Source organism: Micropterus dolomieu, linkage group LG14 (assembly GCF_021292245.1).
Source record: "Micropterus dolomieu isolate WLL.071019.BEF.003 ecotype Adirondacks linkage group LG14, ASM2129224v1, whole genome shotgun sequence".
Lineage (NCBI taxonomy): Eukaryota > Metazoa > Chordata > Actinopteri > Centrarchiformes > Centrarchidae > Micropterus > Micropterus dolomieu.
This window is the reverse complement of record NC_060163.1, coordinates 21,467,088-21,492,750: the sequence shown is the minus strand read 5'-3', so window position 1 is coordinate 21,492,750 and position 25,663 is coordinate 21,467,088. Positions and strand designations below refer to the sequence as shown.

General features: G+C 40.0%; 1 protein-coding gene across 4 annotated transcripts in view; it reads left to right on the top strand.

The window, feature by feature from the left end:
* Positions 1–25,663, top strand: part of tanc2b (tetratricopeptide repeat, ankyrin repeat and coiled-coil containing 2b) — a 138,616-nt gene that overhangs the window by 29,411 nt on the left and 83,542 nt on the right. For all 4 annotated transcript variants that reach the window (XM_046068660.1, XM_046068658.1, XM_046068657.1 and 1 more), the window contains exon 3: positions 5,434–5,538. In XM_046068660.1, coding sequence (XP_045924616.1) covers positions 5,472–5,538 — 67 coding nt within the window. In that variant the 5' untranslated portion in view covers positions 5,434–5,471. The remainder of the gene's footprint in view (positions 1–5,433; positions 5,539–25,663) is intronic.

Here is a 25,663-nt window from a genome sequence, read left to right as displayed (position 1 = left end):
GTTAATTCAGCCATGCTTACAAATGAACCAAGCTGTCTGTGTTTTATTTTTCATCAGAACAAACAAGTGTGCTGCTTCGGGTGACCAGAGCAGATGAAAGTGGCTCATCATGCAGGGCTGGTGAATGTGCCTTTAAGTGGTTTTTAACACACTGGAGGAGCATTATGCCCGAGCCGTGGAAGAGCCTGAGATGGGCTGCATCCGCTTACGCACATTATCTGTGAGAGCATGCTGCTTCTTGGCTTCCCTTCACAAAGACCGGTACACAGGGTCAGAGAGAGTGGGAATGAGAGTTGTGTATGCTTACACCCTCAGATGAAACATTGCTTCAGCTGTGTACACGGGTACATTTTTGTGTGTGTGGCTGTCTCTCTATGGCGACCTGTGAGTTTGAATGTGTGTGTGCTTGCTTGCCTACTCAGTATCCTGTCCTCTAAGATTTCATACATTGATTGCCTCCTCTAGAAAGAGACAGCAACATCTCTCCTTATTTTCTGCTCTGGCAGTTAGTAAACTGCTATAGCTATTGCCTTGCCTGGTTAGCTTACTGCTATACATATGGACAGATTTATTGGGGTAGAATGGGAAGTCCTTTGCATTTCATTCCTATACCCTTTCAGCTACACTATGGAGAGCTGACATGAAGTTACAATATGTACTTACTGAATCATTGCTTCCGAAGATTGTGATTTAGTATTAAAATCACAGAATGCCTTCTGGCCTGTAGGCTAACCAGACCAGATATAATAAGCAGCTCCCTGCTTATATTTTATGCTGAGGTGAAGTTGCAGTGACATGCATGGATACATGCGTAGATGCCCCTTCGCAACCATGGCTGTATCTCTAGGGATGAGCGTGCATGCCAATAGATCTGACCCACAGCCACCTTACACTCTCTTACCACTGTCTACATCTTGTCATGGGAATGCACATGATTCATACCAATGTACTGATTTCAGACAGAAGGAAGGCCTCGCGTGGTTCTGCATGATAAAAGCTCTCCTCATTTCTGGAGTGTTCATTTTAGTTGTGTTAAGTGTTTCAGTGTTATTTTATAGGAAATATACTTTATTGATGGAAATTTACAGTGTGAAAATTACTCTTAATAATACATAAGTTTGGATTGTAAAACATTTTTGACTATTCCAGTCAGCCCACACCACGATGTTGCCATTCATGGCATGTGTCACTGCTCAGCCACCTTGAACTAGCTCTGCCGCTTTTGATGTGACTAATGCTTTTCATCTGTCCCTCTGGTAGGTGTAAGGATCACTTGTGTCACCGTATCATAAAGCAGCCGTAATGATTGCCGCGATTAAGCTGGCTTTTAACTAGTTTTTTCCCACAGCGGAGGGGTGCCAGTTAATCCAACTGAAGTTGACTGTAGAGCGAAGACCCTTTATCACACATCATACAGATGCATTTACTGTCAAGTAAACTGCACAGGTGACGCAAAAAAGAAGGGGAAAAAGACTAAATCATTATGAGGATTCTTAGAAAAAATGTTAAGCAGCTAATGAAGCCCCCACGAGGATGAGGCTATATTTTAAGGTTTGCATCAGCCTTTACTATTAGTGCTACAAGCTCCATTATTTGAAATCATTTAGTATTTGTCAAACCATTATCTATTATTGTCAAATTTTTATTCCAGTATCATGCATTCACTGTCAAATGTAACACTAGCAAACGTGGGATCTTACAACCTAGCTCTCTAGCTGAAAGCAAAGCAACATAAAACCAGAAAGGTTTGGTAAAGTTAAAGTTATTAATTGCCAGGATTGGTCATAGGTAACTTGACATTAAGTCACAGCTGCGTCGGATGCCAATGAGACTATATAGCTTATACGAAATTGCACCCTCTTGACTGGAGAGCTGAAGTGTGTGCACCACTCCAATCAGGGTCAGGAAGTTAGATGAGTGTATATAGGGAGCATAGGGATCTTTCTAACATAGGGTCCACTCATTCTGCTTTACATACAATGGAAAGAATTAGTCACATTGACAGTAACATGGGAATACAGTTAGAAACTAATACATTGCATCACATTTTTGCCCATTGTGGCACATTTAATAATTTAGCAAAATGGCAAATGTCCCTAAATTAGAGAATTGTCATGTCTTTTGTGAGTTTATTTGCCTGTAGCATCAGTTAATTTGCTGCCTCAGCTCAGTTGCCAAGAGAATTGTCAGTTTCTGATAACACATTTATAATAGACAGCCCTGTAGGCAATTTCTGATTCTGTTGGGTTTCTGTTTAGTTCACCAGAGAATAGTTGCATCAGGATCTGGTCAAATGTCACACAGAAAAATATCAGACTTTCCTTGAAGATATACTGATTCGCATCAGGGCTCATATTTTATTTAGAGGAACCTGTCACAATGGCTGTGTGACACTGCACTGCTTGGCAAATGAGGTCAAAAACATTCTTATTTATTGTCAGTGATGGCTCTAAATCAGAGCAGTGTGTTTTTATGAGCAGTTTAATTATCAGCCCCTGTGATACAATCTCAACTGATAAGTCTGATCCTAGACCTAAATATAAAACACTAAAAGCCTATAAACCTTCATTTGCTCGATAGGGACATTTACTGGCACTGTTATTGACTGGGTAGAGGAATCATAACCGCTGTCAAATGTGTTATTAGATGCACCACCATCATATCAGACATCAGCGTCCTCTGTCACTGCCACTCCTACCCAGCAATTACTTCTCTATCTAGCCAGTCAGTGGCAAGAAATGTATTTATTTAGTGTAAAAAGGTTGTTAAATTGGACAGAAATTTTACATATAATAATAATAACAATAGTAATACTGCCGCATGTACTTTCTAAAATTATTTTATTCATTGTATTTTGTATGCTCTGTTGTGGTTAGAATTGCGATGCCAAGATTACACTTCATGATATGAACCTGATAATGGCTTGACCTGACAGATGTGGGCGCTGTGAACCAAAATAAGCATCTGGCAGGACAATTGCTCATTTTGTCCCGTGTGGTTTGTCACAGTGGACGACAATCAACGCAGCATCTGGGAAGCCTCTTCATCACATTCTATCAAAAATATTAGTGTGTTAGTTTTTTTTTTTCTTATCACACCTATTTTCACAACTTCAGTGATGTTTTATTTCATCTCAGTGAACCTGTAGGTGTGAAAAACGGCAGGCAATGATTGGTGGGGGTTCAACGTGTAGTCTGGCACAGTAGCTCCCCTCAGGTTTCCCCCTGGTATATTTGATGTGGTTCAAATTGACTTCTCTTTCAATTCTTTTTCTTGTTCTCTACACTTTGGGAAAATTGGCAACTGCCAGGACTGCACTCAGTTTTCAGTCTTGTTGAGACTTACTGTACAACAACTTTCTACTAAAAGCCACCCGGACAGATCAAACATGTTTAAAAATGTTGTCTAGGGCAGGGGTTCAAAAGTTCACCCTCATCACAATTTAGGATAATATGCTCTTGCATTACAGTCAAGTGTCTTCCCCCTGCCCCTACTTGTTTGGAGACTAGCATTAGTCCATTTGGGCTTAAATCATTAAGTGTGAGAGCTAATTCTTCCTAAAATACTCAATTAAAAGAAAGGTAAAACCTTAAATGAATTAGGTAAATCAAAGATACATGTTCTATGGCTAAATTTCATCCCTCCTGACTATTATATCATATGTTGCCTCACTGTCATTGCCACTTCCCCAGTGTCCCTCGCAGTATTATGATCCTGGAAGCCTTTTTGGACTCCTCTCAAGGTCAGGAGGGGATTGGGAAAAACATTGGTTTGGCAGGGTTGGGGGATGGGGGGCTTTTTGAGAGCTTTTCCATGTCCTCCTCTTTGAGGTTGTTTTTAATTGTTTGGGTGAAAAGCTGGCTGCTCAGCTGGAGCTCGTCTGTGGGGCTTTGCTGAGTCACTCCCACCTAATGGAGAACATCTGCTGCCATGCTTTTTACTACTCACTGAGGGAAGGAATTAGTGGGAGAGAGCAAGCTGCAGTCAAGAAATGAAGACAATGTTTTGGTTTATGGTGTTGTCTGTCGGCGATGTACCTACGCTTTTGTACTGAAAGCCCAACCTCCACCGCCTGTGGTTTTACAATACTGTAACATACATTGTTTGTATTATGTGCAAAACATCTGTTCAACATACTACATACTGTATATATTGGATATATTTTTTGTTAATCCAGGGTATATTTTGATTGGATTGATGATCTAAATAATGGATAAGTAACCCAGTTAATAACAATTGATAACAAGGATCCCATGCCAAAGAACTGATCCTCTGTGGTTCAGCAGATAGAGCAGTTGACCACTAATTGCTGGGTTGGCGGTTCACGTATCAAAGTGTCCTCGAGCAAGACATTGAACTCCTTATCGCTCCATGAGTGAATGGGTGAATTTAGATAAAACACTGTTAAAAAATAAATAGTGGTCAAACTTTCTCATAGGAAGTAGGAGTAAAAGCATTGGTACTTCCTTGTTTTATTCCCTAATTATAAGGAAGCTTTTGATCTCGCATTTTGATGGAACATATCAGATTATGAGTATACAAGAATGAGAGTTCCCCATATCAGCATTTCCTGACGCATAACTCTTTTTTTCTCTCCTGTCTAGACAATCAGGTTTTAGTTATGTTGCTCTGATATCTCTAATTTGCTTTTAATGACTGAATTGTATTGTTAATAATGTCAGTTGGATCTCGCAGCAGACAGTATCTAACTAAACATGTTTTGCAAACCCTAGTGCGATCGCATTTAGATTATTGCTCTGTGGTATGGTCAGGAACTACAAAGATGAACTTAGGGAAACTATATCGGATTCAGAATAGAGCTGCTCGGCTAGCCCTTCGTTGTACAATGAGGGCTAATGTTATCAAAATGCATGGCAAACTGTTCTGGTTGAAGGTTGATGAGGGGTTAAAAGTATCACTTCTAGGCTTTATAAACAAAATGAATGTATGCAAACCCCCCAACTGTCTGTATAGGCAACTTAATCTGAGTCATAATGTACATACATACCATACGAGGCATGACAAAACAAAACAAAAACTCAAAATAATGCACAGTGATGTATAAAGCTATGGTTGAATAGAATCCCCTTCCAGGTCATATTGTTAAAACTAAAATTAATATTAGTTTAGAAAAAAACAAGTAAAGGAATATTTCATGTCTGTTTATATTAGAAAAAGAGCATATCATACATTATTTTATATTTGTATTTCTTGATAATTTGTTGTTTCTGTGTATGATTGTGTATTTCTTTGAAATTTGATGTCTTATTATGTTGTGTATATGTTCTGTCTGTTGATTGTGTTTTCCTTGTAATCTATTGTTTTATGCATCATTGTGTAGTGTATTTTTGTTCTTGTTATGTGTTTTGTGTGGACCCCAGGAAGAGGTTTTAGAAATATTAATATTCATTGTCTTTTCTTCTTTCCCAACAGATTTTTCTGTAGTCTAGTCCAGGGCATGTGCTGCAGTCATGTTTAGGAACAGCTTGAAGATGTTGCTGACGGGAGGGAAGGCCAACCGCAAGAGTCGCAGCAGTGGTGAGTCTGTCTTGTGATGCCAGCCACAAACAATGACACATCTGCCTGTCAGCACACAGAAAATGTTCACTAGGTGTATTTTAGGAAGCAGGAACACACAGCTTGAAAGATAAAATGTATTTTGGTTCTTAAAGAGTAATCTGTGACTTCCAAAGACCCTTTAAAACCTGTTTTCTGCTTATAATAGATCCAAATCGGCTCATCAATTCTGCTGCTGAGCATTACCTCTTGTTGTGAGAACACAAAACTAGCTTTCTACTGCCACTTAACAATATACTTTGGTCATGCTATGTCATGCTGTATTGTGAAGATTTTTGTTTCCATTATACATGGATATGCAGCAGTTCATTTCTGCCGCCTTGATTGTTTAACCTTGCTCGATAGTTCCCAGCTCAACCAAGCTCGATTTACATCAGTTCAGTAGTTTTGTAGCACCTGCTTAATGTTGCTAAACTGTTATTTTGTTGCCGGAGGTTTGAGGTTTGAACCTATCTGTTTAATGATTGTTTTTTTTTTTGTTGTGCCATCAGAATTAAAGGCACAGTGTTAGGCAAGGCAGTTCCTGAAGCTGTTTCAGAGTAAAAGCTTCCCACCAGAGGTCACTTTTTGCAGGTCGGGTGAACCTCAACACATCCCAACAGATTAAGTTTTCATACATTTCTGTTCTTGTTGTGTGTCAAACATGGTTATATTATACATATTAAAGTGCAGGTATCCGGTGTAATGCACAGGTTATCTCAAAGTCTGGAAGAGTCTTTAAAACATCAAGTCTTATCTTTCATTGATTTTTTTTTTTCTTGTCTGCAATGGACAGTAACATCAACATGTCAGGAGACATCTACATCTATAATCTCAAAGTGTGATCGACTCATCGAAGTTGACTCATACTGGGCCGGGTTTAATTTTAATAAAAAGGTTAATCCATCCTTCAATTTTCCACTTATTTGGTCACGTTAATTAACTGATAATATTACTAGGAATTATTGTTAGATACTGCTGGGAATTACTGACAAAAGTTTGATATAAATGTCAATAAATTCACGTTTTTAATAAATAATTGTAGGCCTTGTACTGGTTTTCCAGCATTCTTCCAGTATGATCAAGTATTAAATCTAATTTGATTTTGTAATAAAAAGGTCTTGCATTTAATTTGGATTTAACACTGCAGAAACCCTGAATACAGATGTCTCTGCTTAATCAAAAACATTTCTCTGTGTAGTTCACAGACCAAGCTGTACATCCCTTTTAGCCAACAGTCAGGTGAAATACCTATTAAAATGCAGTAGTTACTGGAAGGTCCTTGTTAAAGCCACATGAAACCTTTTGTTCCTACACATGCAATACTGTCACTCAAGCCTTCTAAACTCTCACTTAGAGGAACAGGGTCTTTGATGTGGTGGATAATCACAGCTAAAAGCAACACTTGGGAGAGCGCATTTTGTAACAGTACAGTTGCACTTAGTTGAATCTAATAGTTTTCGGGATATTGCCAAGCCAGTGTAACAACCTCCACTCTCTTAAATGTCTCCCCAGGATAGGGTCTTTTATTATGGTGTGAAAATGGGCCCTCTGAAGGCTTTCGTCCAGCCACCCACTCGATTTGCACAGATGAAATAATTTTGCAAAGCTGGAAATATCCCACATTATATTATGTCACCATCTCTTCTCTCAGCTTCACAACTTCAGTGGATGTGTGGATGAAAAAATTGGTGTTTGAAACTTTTTGGCAGTGGTTATTTATACAAAGGATTTAACCAAATAGCTCACCGAATGTTTGATGATCAGTTACAATTTTATGCACAAACGCAGTTTGTGTCACAAAAATGTTCTGTTTCAATCTTAAGTTATCGAGTTAAAATATTATGCATACAATATACTGCATCTTATTTAAAACCCCTTTTCCTCATCATGGATCACAGGGCATCTACAATGCTCTTATCTAGCATCTGCTGACTTTTACTAGAACTGCTTTTCAATGAATTCATATACAGTACTTACAGTATACAAATTGCATCTTTTGATTTGTTCGCTTATATTGTCATGTCCTTTACTGCAAGGCTTCAAGGCTGAAGTGAACTTGCTGCTAACTAAACCTACCTCCCCTCTGCCTTCAGTGTGTTTGTGTAGTTATGTGTGAAGTGAAGAAGAGACCAAGCAGTAGCACATGACTGGAGTACCCTCCAGTGTTTTGATATCTGTTGCTGTCACTTTGCAGGGAATCCACTACTCCCAGCAGACGAGTGCTGATCTTACAATCTGGCTGCTCCACTGAAACATCTGTATCCCGCAGTTTCCTACAGTTCGTGGTACATATGTACACGCTCGAATGGACAGACACACACACTGCCACCACAGGCACTTTTAGCCTTTATTTAAAGACAGACCCAGAAATACTGGATATGCACAGACATGTTTTCTCTTAGCTGCTCTCCCAGTTTTCCAAGGACATCTTGAGGACTTGTTCTAGCAACCCTGACTTATCAGCTTATGACAGACCGGGAGCGCTAGAAAGCTACATGCCACTCCTGCTACTGTGGGAGGTGCACTTTGCTCAAAAAGAGGACTTGTCACTGTAAACTGTCTCTATAGACTGCCCCCAAAAGCGAATGCACTGGCTGCTGAAATTGGTCTTTATTTTAAATGTGAGATTGTGCGATAAAATGTTCGTCCCGTGTTTGATGCAGTTTCAAGTAAGCTTGTTGCTTCATGAATGCCAGAGCTTTGAAGGGGAATATACTTGCTAATCTGGAGTCAACAGATGAGCCAGCTGTCCCTTGATCTGCACTGGAGAAATTGTGTAAGCCCCAAGTTACTAAGCTGGTGAATGGCATTTTTTAAATTGAATAACAGATTAGCTGCTCTGATTGCTGTGATGCTGAATTATATGAATCTTTATTGTGACACACTCAGGGAATAGGTTGTTATCTCTCTGGAAACTACATTGTGTAGTCTGTTTTGTCTTCAGACTGTTATTTTTCAAGATATAATAGGCTAATATAATAGGCTACTAAGACACTGCTTCACTGTTTGTCCTATGAGACATTTTTACACCTGTTGTTTGGTTCATTTGGTCTGATCTAAGAACAAACAAGATACACGGTCGTCTTGTAAGTCTTGTCTGGTTTGTGTTCACACTGACTTTTTACAAATGAACCAAGAGCTGTAAGCATTAAGCCATACGGACTCACAGCTCATTGATTGGATGGTTTTTGGCGACTGTCATCCTGCATCATCATCGCTACATGGACCCACGTGGGGGAAATCAAATTTCAGAGACAGACAGCAAGTCATGTGCATTTCACTGAGCCGTATGTTTTATTTATCTCAGGGAAACTACATTGTGTTTTGTTCTCAGACACTGTCATTAATAGTTGAGTCAGTCTGTAACTTACTGCTGTTCTACTCAGTCCCACCGCTCTGCGATTAATCAGATGCCTTTTAAGATCTGAAGTGAATGTTCACTTGAGAGCGAGGGCATGTATAATCTCTCAGCCTGAGATTCAGGCTGTTTAAACAAAAAGGACAAATGTCTTGCAGTTACGGCAGCAGCAGTGTTTAGATATCAGATATGCTCTGAGTCTTTTCGTTAAGACACATATCATGTAAGGCTTTCATTGTGACAGACTGGCCCTCTGTTACTGTTGCCTGTGGCAGTTTAATGTACAAGTACACCCACTTGGAAAGCCAAAATGTGAAAAAGAAGAAAAATGTCCCCTCGTGGTCTCGGATAGTTTACATTGTGCCTTCTAGCTCGAAAATGGGGGAGCTTGGAGGTGTTTGATTCAATTTTGACTGCTCAGTCTCCTTCTTGCTCCTATCAGTGGGTCTAGACATGACACAAAGTCAATTGCCTGACACTGCAATTACAGTTTATGGCATTGTCTGATTGGAAAATGAGAAATGAGGTTGAAAGGTTGGGGTGTCTGGACAGGGAGCTGTTGCATGACTAATAAGCACTAAGAGCGAGGGGCTTGAGCGTGGCAGTCTAGCAGACCGGATGCAGTTTCCACACATGCTCACATCAGGAGCTGGAATTCATTTGGAATAACAAGATTTAGCTTTTACTCACCTGAAATGGAATACAATACACTAGTGCTACATGGACCCATGTAGGGAATTTAAATTGCAGAGACTGACAGCAATCATGCTTTTTACTGCATCTTATGTTTTATTTATCTCATCTGGTGTTCACAAATTTATGAGTGAATTTATTAGTGACCCTGGTATGTCATAAATCCCGACAGACAGAAAAGAGACAAAAAGAGGTAGTGTATGGTCGCTATCTTTCGCTCACTTTTATTGGGGAACTGATAAAATCCAGATTATGACCCAAGCTCAACACACGTCTTTCAAACTGTACTCCTGTGGTGACGAGCATACAGGTTACCACAGTTACAAAATTATCTTGTACAGTGTAAATAAAGGCTAAACATTGCTTAAACTGTACAGATCAGGAAGTTGCTTTCTTCGCAGATCAGGATCACCAGATGGATTTAAGCTTTTGAATTTTGAAACTTTCACACCACAAATTAACCATACCAGAGTTCACTTGGATGTGGTCTCGGTCCAGTTGCTTAGTCTGCATCAGAGTTTGATTGACAGGTTCATACAAGTCCAATTGAACGCAAACACCCTGGAGGCTGATGGAACTGTACCAAACAGGTTAGGTGTCAACAGAAATCTAAGCACAGTATAATCTGTTTGTTTGATTAATTCATATAGTATATCACAATGCCACTAGTCTGTGTTGTGCTGTTGATGCACTGAGATGCTTGTAAGATGAAGTGGTGATGGGTTGACTGATACAAATAGCCTCTCTAGATTGGAGAAGGCCCTCTTGTCCATCTGTTCTTATTCTGTTCTTCTAGGATCGGGAGAATGATGTTAGCTGTTAGTTAAAAGCACTTACTAAGAAACGGTTATACTAACTTTATACATCTAGGTTCATTTCAAATAAAAGGTAAAAAGGCCTGTTTTCAAAAATGTCAATATATCCCAGAACACACCCCTTTTTAAATTCATCTCACAGCAAAGAAGCAGCCACGTTCTTCCCTTCAGTCAGTCGTGGAACGTTCCAGTAACTCGACAAGTCTGAAGGCAGCAGGTGCTTGACAGGAATCAAATCGGTCCCCCTAATCACAGTACACTAATTGATGGCTCATTTTCCACAGTGGTGGAGAAATCTAATTAGAGATCATCAGATCAGCAAACATGCTTTGAGCTCTAAGACACGAGGAGTGACACAACAGCCAGTTCTAATGCAGTGTAAATTATTATCAGTCTTAAACTACAGATAAGACCACCTGCACAGGGCCATTCTAGTCAAGTCGAAATTGGAAGTTTTTGTGTGTTGAATATAACACAGGAACCTTAAGTAGACCGTTTTAACTGCCATTGTTATGCTGCTCTTTTATATGTCACTATTCTAAGCCTTTGCACAATTCTTAGATCTAATACTGTATAATTTGATTTTCCAATATACTAGTTTTATATTTTGTGAATAAAGTGGAAGTTCTAAACCAGTGAAAATAAATAAATGTTATATTTCAGTTTGTTTAAAGCTAAACATACAATTGCTATGTTTTGGAATTCCCTTGAGTAACAATATAGCCAGTGGTTAAATTAACTTTTAAGTTACCTTTTTATGGACAATCTAATATTTTAGAGATGAGACCGGGTTTATGAGCAATCCTTCTTCAGTTACAGTCAACAGTTATTTCCATATTGTTGGCCATTTGTGTACCACACTAGCACCCGTTATTTATTTAATTTTTATGTTTACTTATGAATAATTAAATTATTTTATCTGTTAAGTAGTCAGTGCACTTATATGCAGATGTTACATTTACATATATATTGCTACTTGCATGCAAAGCAATCTATGGAATATCCAGTGAACATTAATGACTGCGTTTACTGCGTAGAAATCAATCATTCCACCTATCAGATAGATGTAAGGGGCCACAGGAGGAGCAGCAGCAGCAGCAGCTTAACTTGAGCTGAGTCTGGCTAATCTCCACAGAGCGACAGATTGGCACCTACTGCTCCACAGAATGTCCTCTTCCGTCCCGGAATAATGAACCCAGGGAAAAAAATGAATGGAGGGATTTCAGTGGACCAGGTTTTGATAACAGGAACATTGTACTCCTGCAGAGGGATATCACATTTAGCCTCATTCACTACAGATTATAAAATGTTTGGATTAGATTAGATTCAACTTTGATGTCATTGATTAGAGTATAAGTAATGAGGAAATGCAGTTTAGCATCTAACATTTTGTTGTGATATATACTTGATTTTGTCTTTAATTTTGACATTGTCAGAAATGTTCGATGCTTTATTTTAGGGCTTCAACTAATGCTTATTTTCATTATTCTATCTGCAGATCATTTTCTCAAGTAATTGATTAATCGTTTGGTCTAAAAATTGTGAAACATCAAATTTCCTACAGCCCCTGATCGTGTCTTCAAATGTCTTTTGTATGACCAACAGTTCAGAAAACCACGGATATTCAACATACAGTGATTTAAAAGCAGCAGATCTTCACATTGGAAAATCTTTGTCATATTATTTCTGTTGTATGATTCTGCTGAGTGTAGGTTCATCTATAAACTCCTTTTTTATTCCCTTTAAATGTGAACATTAAGTTGCTGTCTAAACACAGACTGTAGACGGCAGACAATGAATCCGTGAATCAATATGGTACACAGCTGTCAAGAGCTTTGACCTTTGGTTACTAAGGACAAACAGGCTGATGTCTACTACCTCCTCGAGCTTTACTGCAACGTGTCATTTAGACCTTTTCCTTCAGCTGTTGACATTTATTTCTGAGGTCCCTTTGTGCAGTAGTGACTGAGTGACTGTGCTGCACCAGATGCTGCATGCTAGAGTAAAGTTGCTGTGTGAAGACAAATTGAGATGCCTTCTTATAGATATGCATGGGTAATACTGTTTTCCTGATCAGAGAGATTAATTGTTTAAGGAACTGTCAAACAGTGCTTATTTTCGGCTCTTTAGTTGGTCTCTCTCTCCTAAGGACTGCCTTACATATTTTCCTCTTGTCTCTAGAAAGCTCATTATCATTTATAAAGTATGTTAGACAAGCATGGAGTTGGTCTGTAAAGGTTTCATGAGTGGTGACATGAAGGGCCATTAGTAGGAAGACCTCATCATTTCCATGCCTGTGGCCTCATCAGCCGTTTCCCACAACAAAGAACAGGAGAAGTTGCAAGTCGCGCAGGGGTCAGAGATGATATAACCAGTGTTGACCAGGGGTTTGAAATGGCTCCAACGCTGCCAACCTCAAGCAGACACCTGTGGCCTCGTCAGTGGGTATCCATGGTATCAAAGCTATAACAAAACAAAAGTGTCCTGAAGGTCAAGGACAATTCAGATGGGCTGTCGAGAGGGCGGGTGTCTGAGAGAAGACGGGCCCGAAGTGTCAGCGGTGGCACTATGCTATCTCGTGGAGTGGGAGGCACTTATGGGCTCATCATTACGGTTCAGTGGCGCCACTTGATGCACATACCACCCTTGTCATAGCCACCCATGTGCCTCAACTGAATTGGCTACTTGAAGAATGTGACAGCCTGAAACCTCTTCTATGATCCTTTCTGAGAGTCATGGTGAGAGCAGGGTGGTTGAAATCAGTATCATGATATTGAAGAGTTAACTCAAGATGTTTTATATGAGATTTATATGTGCAATCACTTTATTATACTTTCAATTTACTCTGGTGCCAGTCTGTAGTGTTCATTGCAATAGCGGTTCTTTGGCTTTTTCCAAAGAGAATATAGCAATTCTCTCCTCTACACGTCTAGAAAATCTGTGACGTTGCCTTGTGCTCCACACCCTCTGTAGTAATCATGTTCACCCCAATCAAGACATACAATAGAAATCAACTCTCATTTGGAGTAAAAAAGAAAAGAAATAAAGAGACCAGGAGCGTTCAACCAACAGTAGTTGGGTTTTAGTCATGTGTGAGTGAAATGTGAGCTGTTGGCAGTTTTGACAGTTTTGATAATCAATCATTTTTGTCATCTTATGAAGAAAAGGTAGGTGTTTGAAGCGCTCAAATGTCAGGACTTGTCTCTTGTCTCTGTTATATATCATTTTAAATTGCATATCTGTGGTTGGAAAAGACAAGGAATTCAGGTCTGGCATCTTAAGATTTGACATTTTATAGACTAAATGATTAATCAGTTCAGATGACTCAGTAATGGAAATAATCATTAGCTGCAAATGTGGTGTTTTAATAGTGGTGGTGGAGAGTGATGACTAACATGTTGCTCCATAATCTCCCATAAGAGTTCAGTTCAGTTGTGATGCACTGACTGTGCAGGCCATAGCGTATCAATCGCACAATTTTCATCAAAACATTCAGTGAGCTCTCCTCCTCCGTTTGGAAGCACCTGCATTCGTATATCCACTCACAGGCATTTGACATGTCACAGTAGATGAAGCACAGGTGTGAATAATAAAATGAATGATGGCTGAATTCCATTTAGCTGCTTCAGTTTCAGGGTGTAGGTACTGTGCATGCTGGCTCATGGCTTACTGGACCACCAGCCGGCATTACTGTAATTAGCAACACTACACAACAACACAACACACTGCTTTTCCTACTATGACGAGTCAAAATATCTGCCGTGAAATAGTACTACTTATTAAATTGTTCCTTTAATTTCTCACCTGTCTTTGTACAGTACATGTAAAAGAATGTAAAAGAAAACTTTAAAGAGTGTATGTTATTTCAATTGCAGAATAAAAAAACAATACTGCCAAGTGCAATCTTTGCTGTAACAACTAGTACTCACTGCTGCCAATGGTACTCAACTGCACATTGTTCCTTTTGTATCATCATTGGCGCAATAATCACAGTGAAGCACATCCTCTTATGCTTTTTTGCTGTAGTACACTGATGTGTGAAAGATTGCGTGAATCATGTCTCAGTTTTTCGAGCCACCAGTCTGCCTTCTGCATTTAGCAGTTCTGGTTTGATTGCCATCATAAATCTGCATTAACGACCTGATACATGTCTGTACAAAATCGGTACAGTACATGTAGGACTTGTTCCACCAGCTCTAAGACTACCCACAGCAGGATCTTGAATATCCCACTGACAGACACTGACATTGCTAGCTGTTTGACGGCTGTTCTCACAATGTTCCGAGTACTTTCACTTGCTGTGTGGAAGTACAGTGACATTTAAATGGAGACCAGCACAAGAGTCCGTAGCTGTGTCTCTCCCTTGCAGCTCTTTTGTAAAAGCCGTGCATTTTAGTTCTAGCAGTAGGGCGTGGGCACCGTGAAGCGTGGGTAAAGAAGCGTTGGTCTAACCTCTCCTCCGCTCTCTGATCACAACGTCAATAGTGGGAAGTCTCACTCTGTCTCAGTGTGTCAGTTACCCTTGCTCTACTCTCTTTCCTGCTATCCCTCTATGGCCTATTCCTCTTTTTAATTTCCTCGTGATATTTTTGACGCTGGCTCTTGTCAGGAAGTTGCACAAAAATCTGACTTTGATTGTAAAGTGAGGGTGTTTGTTGCATCCTTCCGTCTGATGCTGTATGCTGGATCTGTGTCAACTCTCTACTTAGTGTTGACGGCTTGATTAAAGGGACGTGTTCACTGAAGTGTGACTGATATTTAGCAGTTGGCGTTACTGTGACCTAGATATTGTGTCCTTTCTTAGGTAGCGACTGAGCGGGGATAATGATGGCAGTATTCTATAGTCATGGAAAGTGATAGGCTTTGAATATGTGAACACTAGTGAGAAAATTCATAGAAGGATTTGCTGGGTTTTTGAGTGATAGCTTGATAGTGGCGTATTGCAGCAGGACACACAACTTTTGTTTATGTTTATGCACATAAAACCAGAGTACCGAGTCCTATGCGTAGCTATTTTTAATGTTTATTTTTGTCAATGTCAATTTATACATTTTTCAATTAAGTGAAAAGTAGTATAAAATGTATTACAAACTGGATGACTGTCGTTTATCCCTGACAACTACTGAGCCAACTGCTAGCTTACTGTCGAAATCTACATGAAGTTTTTTGGACAGCAAAAAGAGCCTACTCTCTATAGGGTTGTTTCTTTCTCGACAAACCACCTGTGTCCTAGCGTAAGTAGTACAGACAATAGATCAAAAGAAAGCAATTCACGGAAGACGTGTTGACGTGTCAAAGTAGGAAAGGTGTAAATAGGAATGAATACCATTTAGCTGCCTTTCTTCCAGGGTCCTGGTGGTGTAAGCTGGCACACTGACATGGCTGACACTTGAATAGAACATCGCCACCACATGCTATTTCTACTATGACAAGTCAAAATGTCTGCCGCTAAAAAGGCACGTTGCATTGAGGGAGTAACAGCCACTTTCTTTATTTCTTAGGTCAGCTCGCAGAATTCAACAAAGTAGGTACAGCTGAGTAAATCTGCTGGCAACAGTCACTATAACCGGTGAAATCAGTGGTTACCTTCTACAGCTTGGTCAGACACAGTTAGAATGTAAATTATAAGCAGAGTTGATGTAATTAATATTTTGATGGTAACAATGAATCAACTGATTAAGTATAGTATGAAAAGAGTTTCTTGTAGTGACGCCCAGCAGCAAACGGCAATTAGTAAGTAGCTGGAGAACAGAGTGGAACATAAAGATAAATTAAAGATAAAGAACTACAAAAGAGTTAATTCTGGACTTGCATTTGCTAGGTGGCCAGAAACATGACCAAATAAATGCTAACGTAGCTCTGTCATATTTGCTGGATGTGTGAATAGGCAACTGTTTGCCAACAGGTTCGCCAAATGAACTTAATTTTTACAGCTGGTTTCCACTGCCCCAGGCTGAATCAAACAATTGGTTAATATAGGAAATGTTAAATGGTGATTTTGACATAAAAACAATTAAACGTTAAGCCCTAGCATGAGTGGAAGTAGAAAGAGAAATCGATCCTGGATATCACTGGCTTTTAAAGAGTTAAGGAATTTTGCCCTGGCTGAAAGGAGAGAGAGAGAGAGAGAGAGAGAAGAGGAGGATGAGGGAGAGTTATTGGTGCTAGAGAGCGAAAGGAGGAGGAGGAGGAGGGGGAGGGAATGAGAGTGAGTTGCCTGTCTGCCTGTGATTGTGAGTGTGTGTGTGTGAGTGTGTGTGCTCGCGCATGCACAGCTCAGTGAGTGTATGCGTACTGACACCTGGCGCTCGCCCTCCCTTGCTGCTCACATTGTGGAGAGCTCTCTGCCTGTCTGGGCCATTCTTTACCTCTTTCTGTCCCTCTTTTCCCTTCTATTCCCTCCCTCTATCTTTTGTCCTCTTGTCTCTGCCTTTTGTTCCCGTGTTGTTTTTCCTCTTCATGTCCCTACAATCTCCTCCTTTTATTTAGGACCTCCCTTACTATGGTGCAGGATTTTTATTGCCTGGGCAGACGAGGCGCTCGACTGACAAAGGTGAGCTGGATGATTCGGGGTGGGTGGGTGGTTGGATGGATGGGTGGATTGCATGGATGTAGATCTCTGTGAATTCAGCTGTGAATGCGGGGAGTGGTGGAAACTGGTTTTGGAAACCCCCACTATTCATTTAGGTTCAGCTGTTAATTGTTTCTCTGGATTTGTTCGTTTCACATTGCAAGTCTGAGCAGCTCTTGATTTCAAAAAGGCACTGTGTAGGTGTCTCGATGTGTATTTTTAAAGGTGAAGGGTTCAAGTATGTGATTCCAGAGAAGTGTTGAGTGTCTCAGTTTTTTCACTGATTTGGCATGTGTCAAACCCTCTCTCCGACTGGCTTGTTTGCTCTGTTGTGGCTGCTGTGCTTGGTGTCACCTTGACCCAGGTAGTGGGGTCTCACAGCCATCAGTGTCTTTGCAGCATCGTGCCACACCTAAAGCATGAACGTGTGTATGTGTGTGTGTGTGTGTGTGTGTGTGTGTGTTACAGATAGCTGAAAATAAATAATAGAGTGAGAGAATTAGAGAGACCATGGTGTCTGACAGATGGCCATCAGAAGAGAAAATTGCGTGAGAGACAGAAATGAAAGATGAAGTGTCCCCTGATAATGATTCACTGTGTACTTCATGTAATATCGGTCGCTCTTTACGTCTTCAAGTCTATTAATAACACCAAGTATCTCTGCTGATTGGTTTCCACAAAATTGTCACGTCTCTCTGTTTTCACCTATCTATCTCTTTTTCCTCCCTACTCCATCTACCCCTGGCTGGGTATCAAACCTGAATGTTTTTTGAACCAGACCAAAATGTTTCTATAGCACAGACTACTGCAAACTGTTAAATACTGAAAGTTGGCATCGCACGCCTGGTCAGATTCGTTATCTTGTTCACTAATTCTTTGATCAGACCTTATTTAAATCAAAATTTTGACAGTTTTAGTTTGTGTTAACTAAACATTTTAAAATGTGAGAACCTTGTTCCATTTATTAAGAGTTTTGTAGACACGTGATTATATTCCGCAAAGCAAGCTATCAAAAAAGTATTGTTTTGGTTTTGGTACTGAAACTCAGGTATTGCTTTGGAGGAAGAATTTCAAAAATTCCAAACGATGCCCCGCTTTACGTCTATCTTTCTGCTCATCTTTTAAAAGCTCTTAAGTGCTCCACAACATTTTCTCTTAAACTCTGTGCTATTATTTTTTTGTGTCAAATTTCGTCATCTTTTACATCATTGTACTCATTGAGATAATTGCTGAGACCTTGAAACACATCGACACCACTAAAATTACAGCAGAAGAGGGAAGAAACACGAGCAGTGAGAATATCAGACAGGTTGTAAACAAGCCAGAAGTTTATTGCACCTTCAATGCTGTTAATAATTCCTCACTGCACACAGGAACAGTAACGTTTGGCTGAAGTTAGACCTGGAAGTCGGTTTGTAAACAGTGATATAGGGCCGCAATAAAGACTAGTTCTGCCAGTTAGTTTCTCAGTTAATCGATGAATCAGTTGGTCAATCTACTTAACCGCCAAAGTGATGTCTTAAAAGTTCTTGTTTTTTTTGTCAAAGATATTCAACTTAATATCACATAAGACAAAAACAATCCTCACAATTGAGAAGCTGGAATGAGGGCATGTTTGGCATTTTTGCTTGAAAAAAACTTTGATCAAGTTAAAAAATAGTTTAATTTTTGATAAATTGACTAATCATCTCTACAATGATGGATGTTTACACCAGGCAGTTTAGGTAATAATTTGACCGTTTGCCTTAACTGCTGAGGATTTAAACAGTCAACCAACTCATGAAATATGTGGCCTTTGCTGTGTGATTTAGTGCCATGGCCCGTTTTCCCTAAAGCTTAATGAGCCTATTATTATGTTTCATAAAAATGTAATAATTTTCTCTGTCGTTTGCAAAGGCCCTCGTTATTTCAGACAAGAAGGAGTGCCTCCATTGTAAAACTCTACTGGAAACCCAGCAGAGAGATCCTTAAATTTCATGCTGTGTGTATTTAGTTACTGCCCTGCAATTACAGATTGGATAATATTAAAGATTGAACCATTTTGGTGATGAAAATCAGGGATCCTATTGATATTATATTGATCATTTTCTAATAAATTCCAGACCTGTTCACTAGTCATCTACTTCCTCTGTCACACTCTCCCCCTCACTCTAAGTCATCACTTCACTTACTGTAACTTTCTCCTTCTTTCCCGCACACTCTGTTACTCTCTCTCCCACCCACTCAGATATTTCTGGAGAACAAAAGGAGAGAGAAGAGAGGGAGATGAAACAGTAGTGCAGGGAAGGCTCAATGTACCAGCCCTGCGTAGGCTAATGAGTCTTCACCACTCCATCCCCTTCTCTTCCTCCCATCCTCCTCCTTTTTGTCAAGTCCTTCTGTCTCTATTTATCCACATCATCTCATAACCAAACTTGTCCACCTTACTCCTTTTAGGTTCTCCCACCCTGGAGTCATCTCCCTCTTCATCTTTGTCTTCTCCATTCATCACCGCTGCTTCTGTTCCTCCTCCTTCATCTCTTTTCATCAATCCGTACGCTCTTAACGTTTTCGTCACAACTTCTTTTTACATCCATCCCACTGTTCCTCCTTTCTTTTCATTCTTCCTGGAGTGGTTATTTTCTTGCACCCCCTCATCTTCCTTTTTTGTGAAGTCCCACTCATTCCACCTATTCATCATCCGTTTATTGTCATTATTACAGGTGCTAACCATTTGCCATCTCTAGTCCTCCATTTTTAAATATTTGTTCATTTTCCCCAAACATCTCAATCCATTATGTCACTATTTTTTATTTTCATGATCGTTTGTCTTCCTAGCATACCAAAAATCCTCTATAAACAAAACAGTCTGCCAGATTGTGCATTTGGCCGTGAGAAATGTGAAATAACATGGTGGTGGCCCATTTAAATTTTTGATGCCATGCAGGACTTATCAGCCCCCCTTCTGCAGCGGCATCCTGTTGTTTTTGCCAGTCGGGAAACTGGGCTTTCATTGTGCCTCTTGATGTGGATGGTCTCATTATTGCTGCTCAACGCTGTGTGCCTTTGAATAGCAGGAACTGCCCTTGCTAGCTGAGCATACTGAGGGATATTGTGTTGCTTTGCAATGTATGATAAATGCGGCAAAAAACAATGTTGCATAAGCGAACGGCGGCATTGGTTCACTTCACAGTTGGGAGGACCACAACAGCAAGGCGTGGACTAAACCCACGACAGCTGTGTGTCTCCCTGGCTGTCTGCTCTGTTGGATGACAGTTATCGTGCAATCTCTGAATTCAAACCTACAGTCTGTCTATGTCTGTACTTGTCTGTCTGACTGTCTGCTGCCCCCCACCTCCTTCTCTCCAGTCTGTGGCAGCCATGTTTGTCACTCTCAATAGCTGTAACTCCTGCTGACACTTGCTGGAAGGATTGGATTTATCAGGCCTCTGGGTGAATTTATCTGTTTTGACAGATCTGATGATTGTACCACACATTTGCAGACACACAGCTGTAACAGGTGCATCCACACTAGTGCTGAAATGATTAGTCGATTAATCGATTAGTTGATTGACAGAAAATGTATTCTATACAATTTTTTTTATAAACGATTGCTTAATGATTTATCAATCAAAAATACAAAAAATTCATGGTTCCAGCTTATAAAATGTGAGAATGTGTTGCTTTGGTCTGTGTTATGTCACTATAAATTGAATATATTTGGGTTCTGGACTGTTGAACAGATAAAATTTTAGACCAATTTCAAAACTGTCTTTTATTGCAAAGATTTTTGAAAGAATTGTGTCCAAACAGCTGCTCACTGTACTGGAAAATAACAAATTATTTGAAAAGTTTCAGTCTGGTTTCAGGAAGTACCACAGCACTGAGACTGCCCTGCTTAAAGTCACCAATGACCTTTTAATGTCTGCTGATGAAGGTATGTGCTCAGTCCTGGTACTCCTGGACCTTAGCGCTGCTTTTGACACCATTGATCACAACATCGTGTTAGACAGACTGAGGCACTGGGTGGGGATCTCTGGTACTGCCCTAGAATGGTTTTCATCCTACCTGTCAAATAGGAAGTTTTGCGTGTCTGTAAACAACTGTCTCTTCATTCTGTCCAGTTAAATATGGTGTGCCTCAGGGGTCGGTCTTAGGACCCATTTTGTTTTCCTTGTATCTGCTTCCCCTTGGACATATTATCCATAAACATGGTATTTCTTTTCATATTTATGCTGATGACACACAAATGTACTTGCCCGTCAGATCCACAGACCCTGGAATGCTGAGTTCACTTAACAACTGCCTTTGTGAAGTTAAAAAATGGATGTCAAATAATTTCCTCCAACTGAACTCAGACAAAACAGAAATCCTGGTCATTGTGTCACTAGTAAATCACATTAAGCCTGTGGCAAAGAACCTTGGTGTTTGGTTTGATAGTAATTTAAATTTCGAGCAGCACACCACAAAGCTTGTTCAATCATGTTTTTATCAACTTAGAAATATAGCAAAAATTCGATCTATGTTAACTTTTAAGGACACCGAGACCATTTTACACGTCTTCATCTCATCACGCCTGGATTATTGCAACAGCCTTTTCACCTGTTTAACCTCAAAAATCTATTGATCGACTCCAGACTGTCCAGAACTCAGCTGCCAGGCTTTTAACCAGAACAAAGAAATATGACCACATTACCCCCGTTTTAGCTTCATTACACTGGCTCCCAGTATGTTTTAGAATTTACTTTCTATTGATTACTTTTAAAGCTCTTCATGGTCTCCTGCCTTGTTATATTTCTGAACTTTTAGTCCCATACATACCAGCATGTACTTTGAGATCCTCGGGCAGAGGTCTGCTATCTGTTCCAGAGTCTCGACTGAAAACTAAAGGGGACAGAGCGTTTGCTGTCAGGTCCCCGAGGCTCTGGAACAGCCTGCCCAAGGAAATCAGGTAAGCTGAGTCAGTGAACTCTTATAAGTCCCTTCTTAAAACATACTTTTATAGGAGAGCCTTTACTGATCTTATTTGACTTTATTTTATCCCTTTTATTTTATTGTATTTTACTAATTTTATATTTATCTTAAACGTGTATTTTAGTCTTTTCAATGTTTTCATGCTTTTATCTTGTATTGTTTTTGTATTATTGTCTCTTGGGTATTATTGTCTTTACACTTGTTAAAGCACTTTGTAACTTGTTTTTGAAAAGTGCTCTACAAATAAAGATTATTATTATTATTATTATTATTATTATTATTATTATTATATTATATTTACATATTAAAGGGGACCTATTATGCTTCTCCCTATTTTCTGGCATATCTCTAATGTTACAATGTCAGATGCTCATGTTAAACATGGCCAAAGCTTCAAATTGGTGAAAGTATTTAAAAGAAATCCCTGGGAGACAAAAAACCTCAGATCAGATAACAACAAATAACAGGGGGAACCCTGTTATTTGTTGTTATTTGTTCCAGGCAGAGAATGCCAGCCACGCCCACAAAGAATTGCGCCGCCCCACACTCCCGGCAACCTGAGCCGAAAAAGTAGCAAAACGTTTCTTTCAATGGAAACACTGGTGCCTTTACCACCATGCAACCTGCACTTTACTGCCTTTTTAACACCGCTATGTTTACAAACTGCTTGCTGCTGATTAGGTTAACACCTCTGACATGGCAGGAGAAACAGGAGTATCACCAGCTTGTTTCAGATAGAGGCTGAAATGAGGGCCTGTATGAAGTGCCGGTTTGGGGGGGGGGTTTCCTAGGCCTATTTAAAATCGTATTTGATTGCAGAGTGCCGTAGCGCATTCGCGCAGAACATCCTCTCGCTTGTCCCTCTCTCTCCCTCTCTCTCTCCCTCTCCCTCATGAACACAGCTGCACAAATCTGTCCTACACAATGCTGTCATTGTCAGTGACCCAGCTTAAAAAACGTTATTATTATTAGTAAGCATGTAAGGAGCCTAGCTAATGTTGAAGTTAATGTTAGAATATAGCTGGGTTTTCGAGGCTAGCACCCTGGCTGGTAGTCATTATCGACTGCATGCGCGCACCCTCTTACGCCACAGTTACACTGTCATTCTGCAGGAAACACTGGCTATGAATATCTGAAATATCCCAATTATACTTCCATAGTGTGTTCCTTGAAGTAAAGAGGATTTTTTTGGAAAAGGATTTTGCTGTTGTTGTTTATTTTTAAATTAAATTGTTTAAATTGTTCCTTTGATATTTTAACATAATGAAAATGCTGAATCCTTGTCATGCTGAATGTCCAGTGAGTTTGAGGAGCCAGCAGTACACATGAGATGTTTTTTTTGAGATGTTTAAACAAATGAATTTCAGCAAAATCAACACAGAGGCTTAAAAAGTTTCTAACTCCCTCATCAGTGTCACAGCTCAGTTCCATGCCAAGCTCGGACCGCCAGTGTCCTGAAGGGACAGCTATTGTCACGACAACCAGAGTGCATGTGAAGGCCAATCAGATGAAAACCCCCGGCCCACGTCAGGTCCCATGATGTCTGCGCTTCACTCGCAGTAAATTGTTTGTGTGTGTGTGTGTGTGTGTGTGTGTGTGTGTGTGTGTGTGTGTGTGTGTGTGTGCGCATGTATGTTGGGTAACAACACTCCATCTTGGCTGTGTCACTGTATGCTGACCTGTCTCTGGTGATGGTTTGTGACACCCCTCTCTCCTCTGCCTGTGTGTGTTCTTTGTGTCATGAGACATTAATGCATTTCTAGACTTCTTGAGCTTTAAATTGTCTCTCCATGGTTAAAAGAAATGTGTGATTTTGTGCAAATGTAGATAATGTTGTGTTTTATGTAAGTATCAGTGTGTGTGTGTGTGTGTGTGTGTGTGTGTGTGTGTGTGTTTGCGTGTACGTCAATGTGTGTTCCCAAGCCCGCCGGATCTGTGGAAACTGGCAGCGTGTTTGTTTTGTGGTTGTCATTGATTATGTGGACGATGATGTTGCTTTAATTGCATCTATGAAAATGTATCCTGACAGCATGATGGTGTGTGTGTGTTTGTGTGTATGTGGGCTTGTTTTACCATATTTGAGGGGGTCCAGAAACCAGGGTTCCACTATACTTGTGAGGGCTGACAGCTTTGTGGGGACGACAGTGCTGGACCCCACAAGCTTAACAGGCTGTTTGAGGGTTAAGGGGTAAGGGCAAGTGTTATGATTAGGCAGATAGTTGTGAAGGTTAAGGTTAGGGTAAAGGGCTAGAGAATGCGTTATGTCAATGAGATGTCCCCACGGGGATAGAGGAACAAACATATGTGTGTGTGTGTGTGTGTGTGTGTGTGTGTGCTTGCGTGACTGTGGGTGTTATTCTTCTTTACACAGTGTGGAAGGTTTGCTCCTTATTTGACCTCAAAGACTGCAAGGCAAACTAGGACACCACAGTAAGTACACATTAGCACACACACACACATTAGCACAACCACAGACAGACTTTAAGAATTTATATCAACCTGGCTAAAGCACAATAAGGTACAATAATAAATCATTTGGTGTTACATTTATTAAGGACATCTACACATTGCTCCATGTATGCTAAAATTGACAAATTACAAGTCAGATCTAAGTAAAAATATCCTGTTGACAGCTCTACACTTCAGCTGCTAGAGCTATCTTTTCCTTCACAGAATGACAGGAAGAACTGTAGAGGTCCTGATTCACAGCTTAACCAGGAGATTCTGACTTTTTAATGTTCCACCAGCTGTTGATCATTTACATTTGATTACCAGATACCTACTGTATCTAACTGCTAATAGGGCCTCTTAGAATGATTAGACAAGATCACTTAGACTCAGTACTGCTTCCCAAAGTCAAACTGACTCTATTTCACTACATGGCTAAAAGTAGAGGGACAACTGAACATTAAACCTTATTCCAAGATCATGGGAAGTAACATACTGCTGTACCAACTGTCACACCAAGCTTGTAAAACCGTGGGCCTTGCGTTAAAATATCATTTAGATTTCAGATTCAGATTTCCTTTAACTGGAACTAAGGGTGAACAACTGAACACACACATTCAAACATGACTACACACAATGAAGTCAAACACATGTATACATGTAACCACACACCTGCACCACTATAGGAAGTACAGAACTGCCTCCTAATGACTATCTTGCACCCTTGCTTACCATCTTCCTTTCATCTTTTATGTCATTATCCAGCCTGTGCTCTCGTACTTCTTTTACCTCACTTTTCCTCCATTTCCTCCATTTGTGTGTGTTTACATGATGCTCATCTGGATCAAGATGCAATGTGTTCATGTTACATTTTTTTTCATGTTTCCGGATAAGCTTTCTTCCAACTATTATGCACATTTTCCTCCTCTCTCTCTTGCTATGTAGGGTGAGTGAAAAGGGACACGTCCTTACATATATCACCATTGTCAGAATATAGCTGACTGGCTGCATGTTCGCACAGGAGCTGCTGCTGTTGCTGCTGTTGTACTTGTTGTTGAAGACGTTATTTTAGCTTTCATTTGGATAGAACCTTCTGGGGATGGTGAGCTGAATCAATTATTCATGATAGCAAAGAAAGGAAACATCAAACTCCACGAGCCTACTTCCAGCACACACACACACACACACACACACTGTGTGGTAGGGAATAGAGAAAGAGAGAAATAAAATGAACATATACAGTATCATTGTATGTAACCCCTGTAT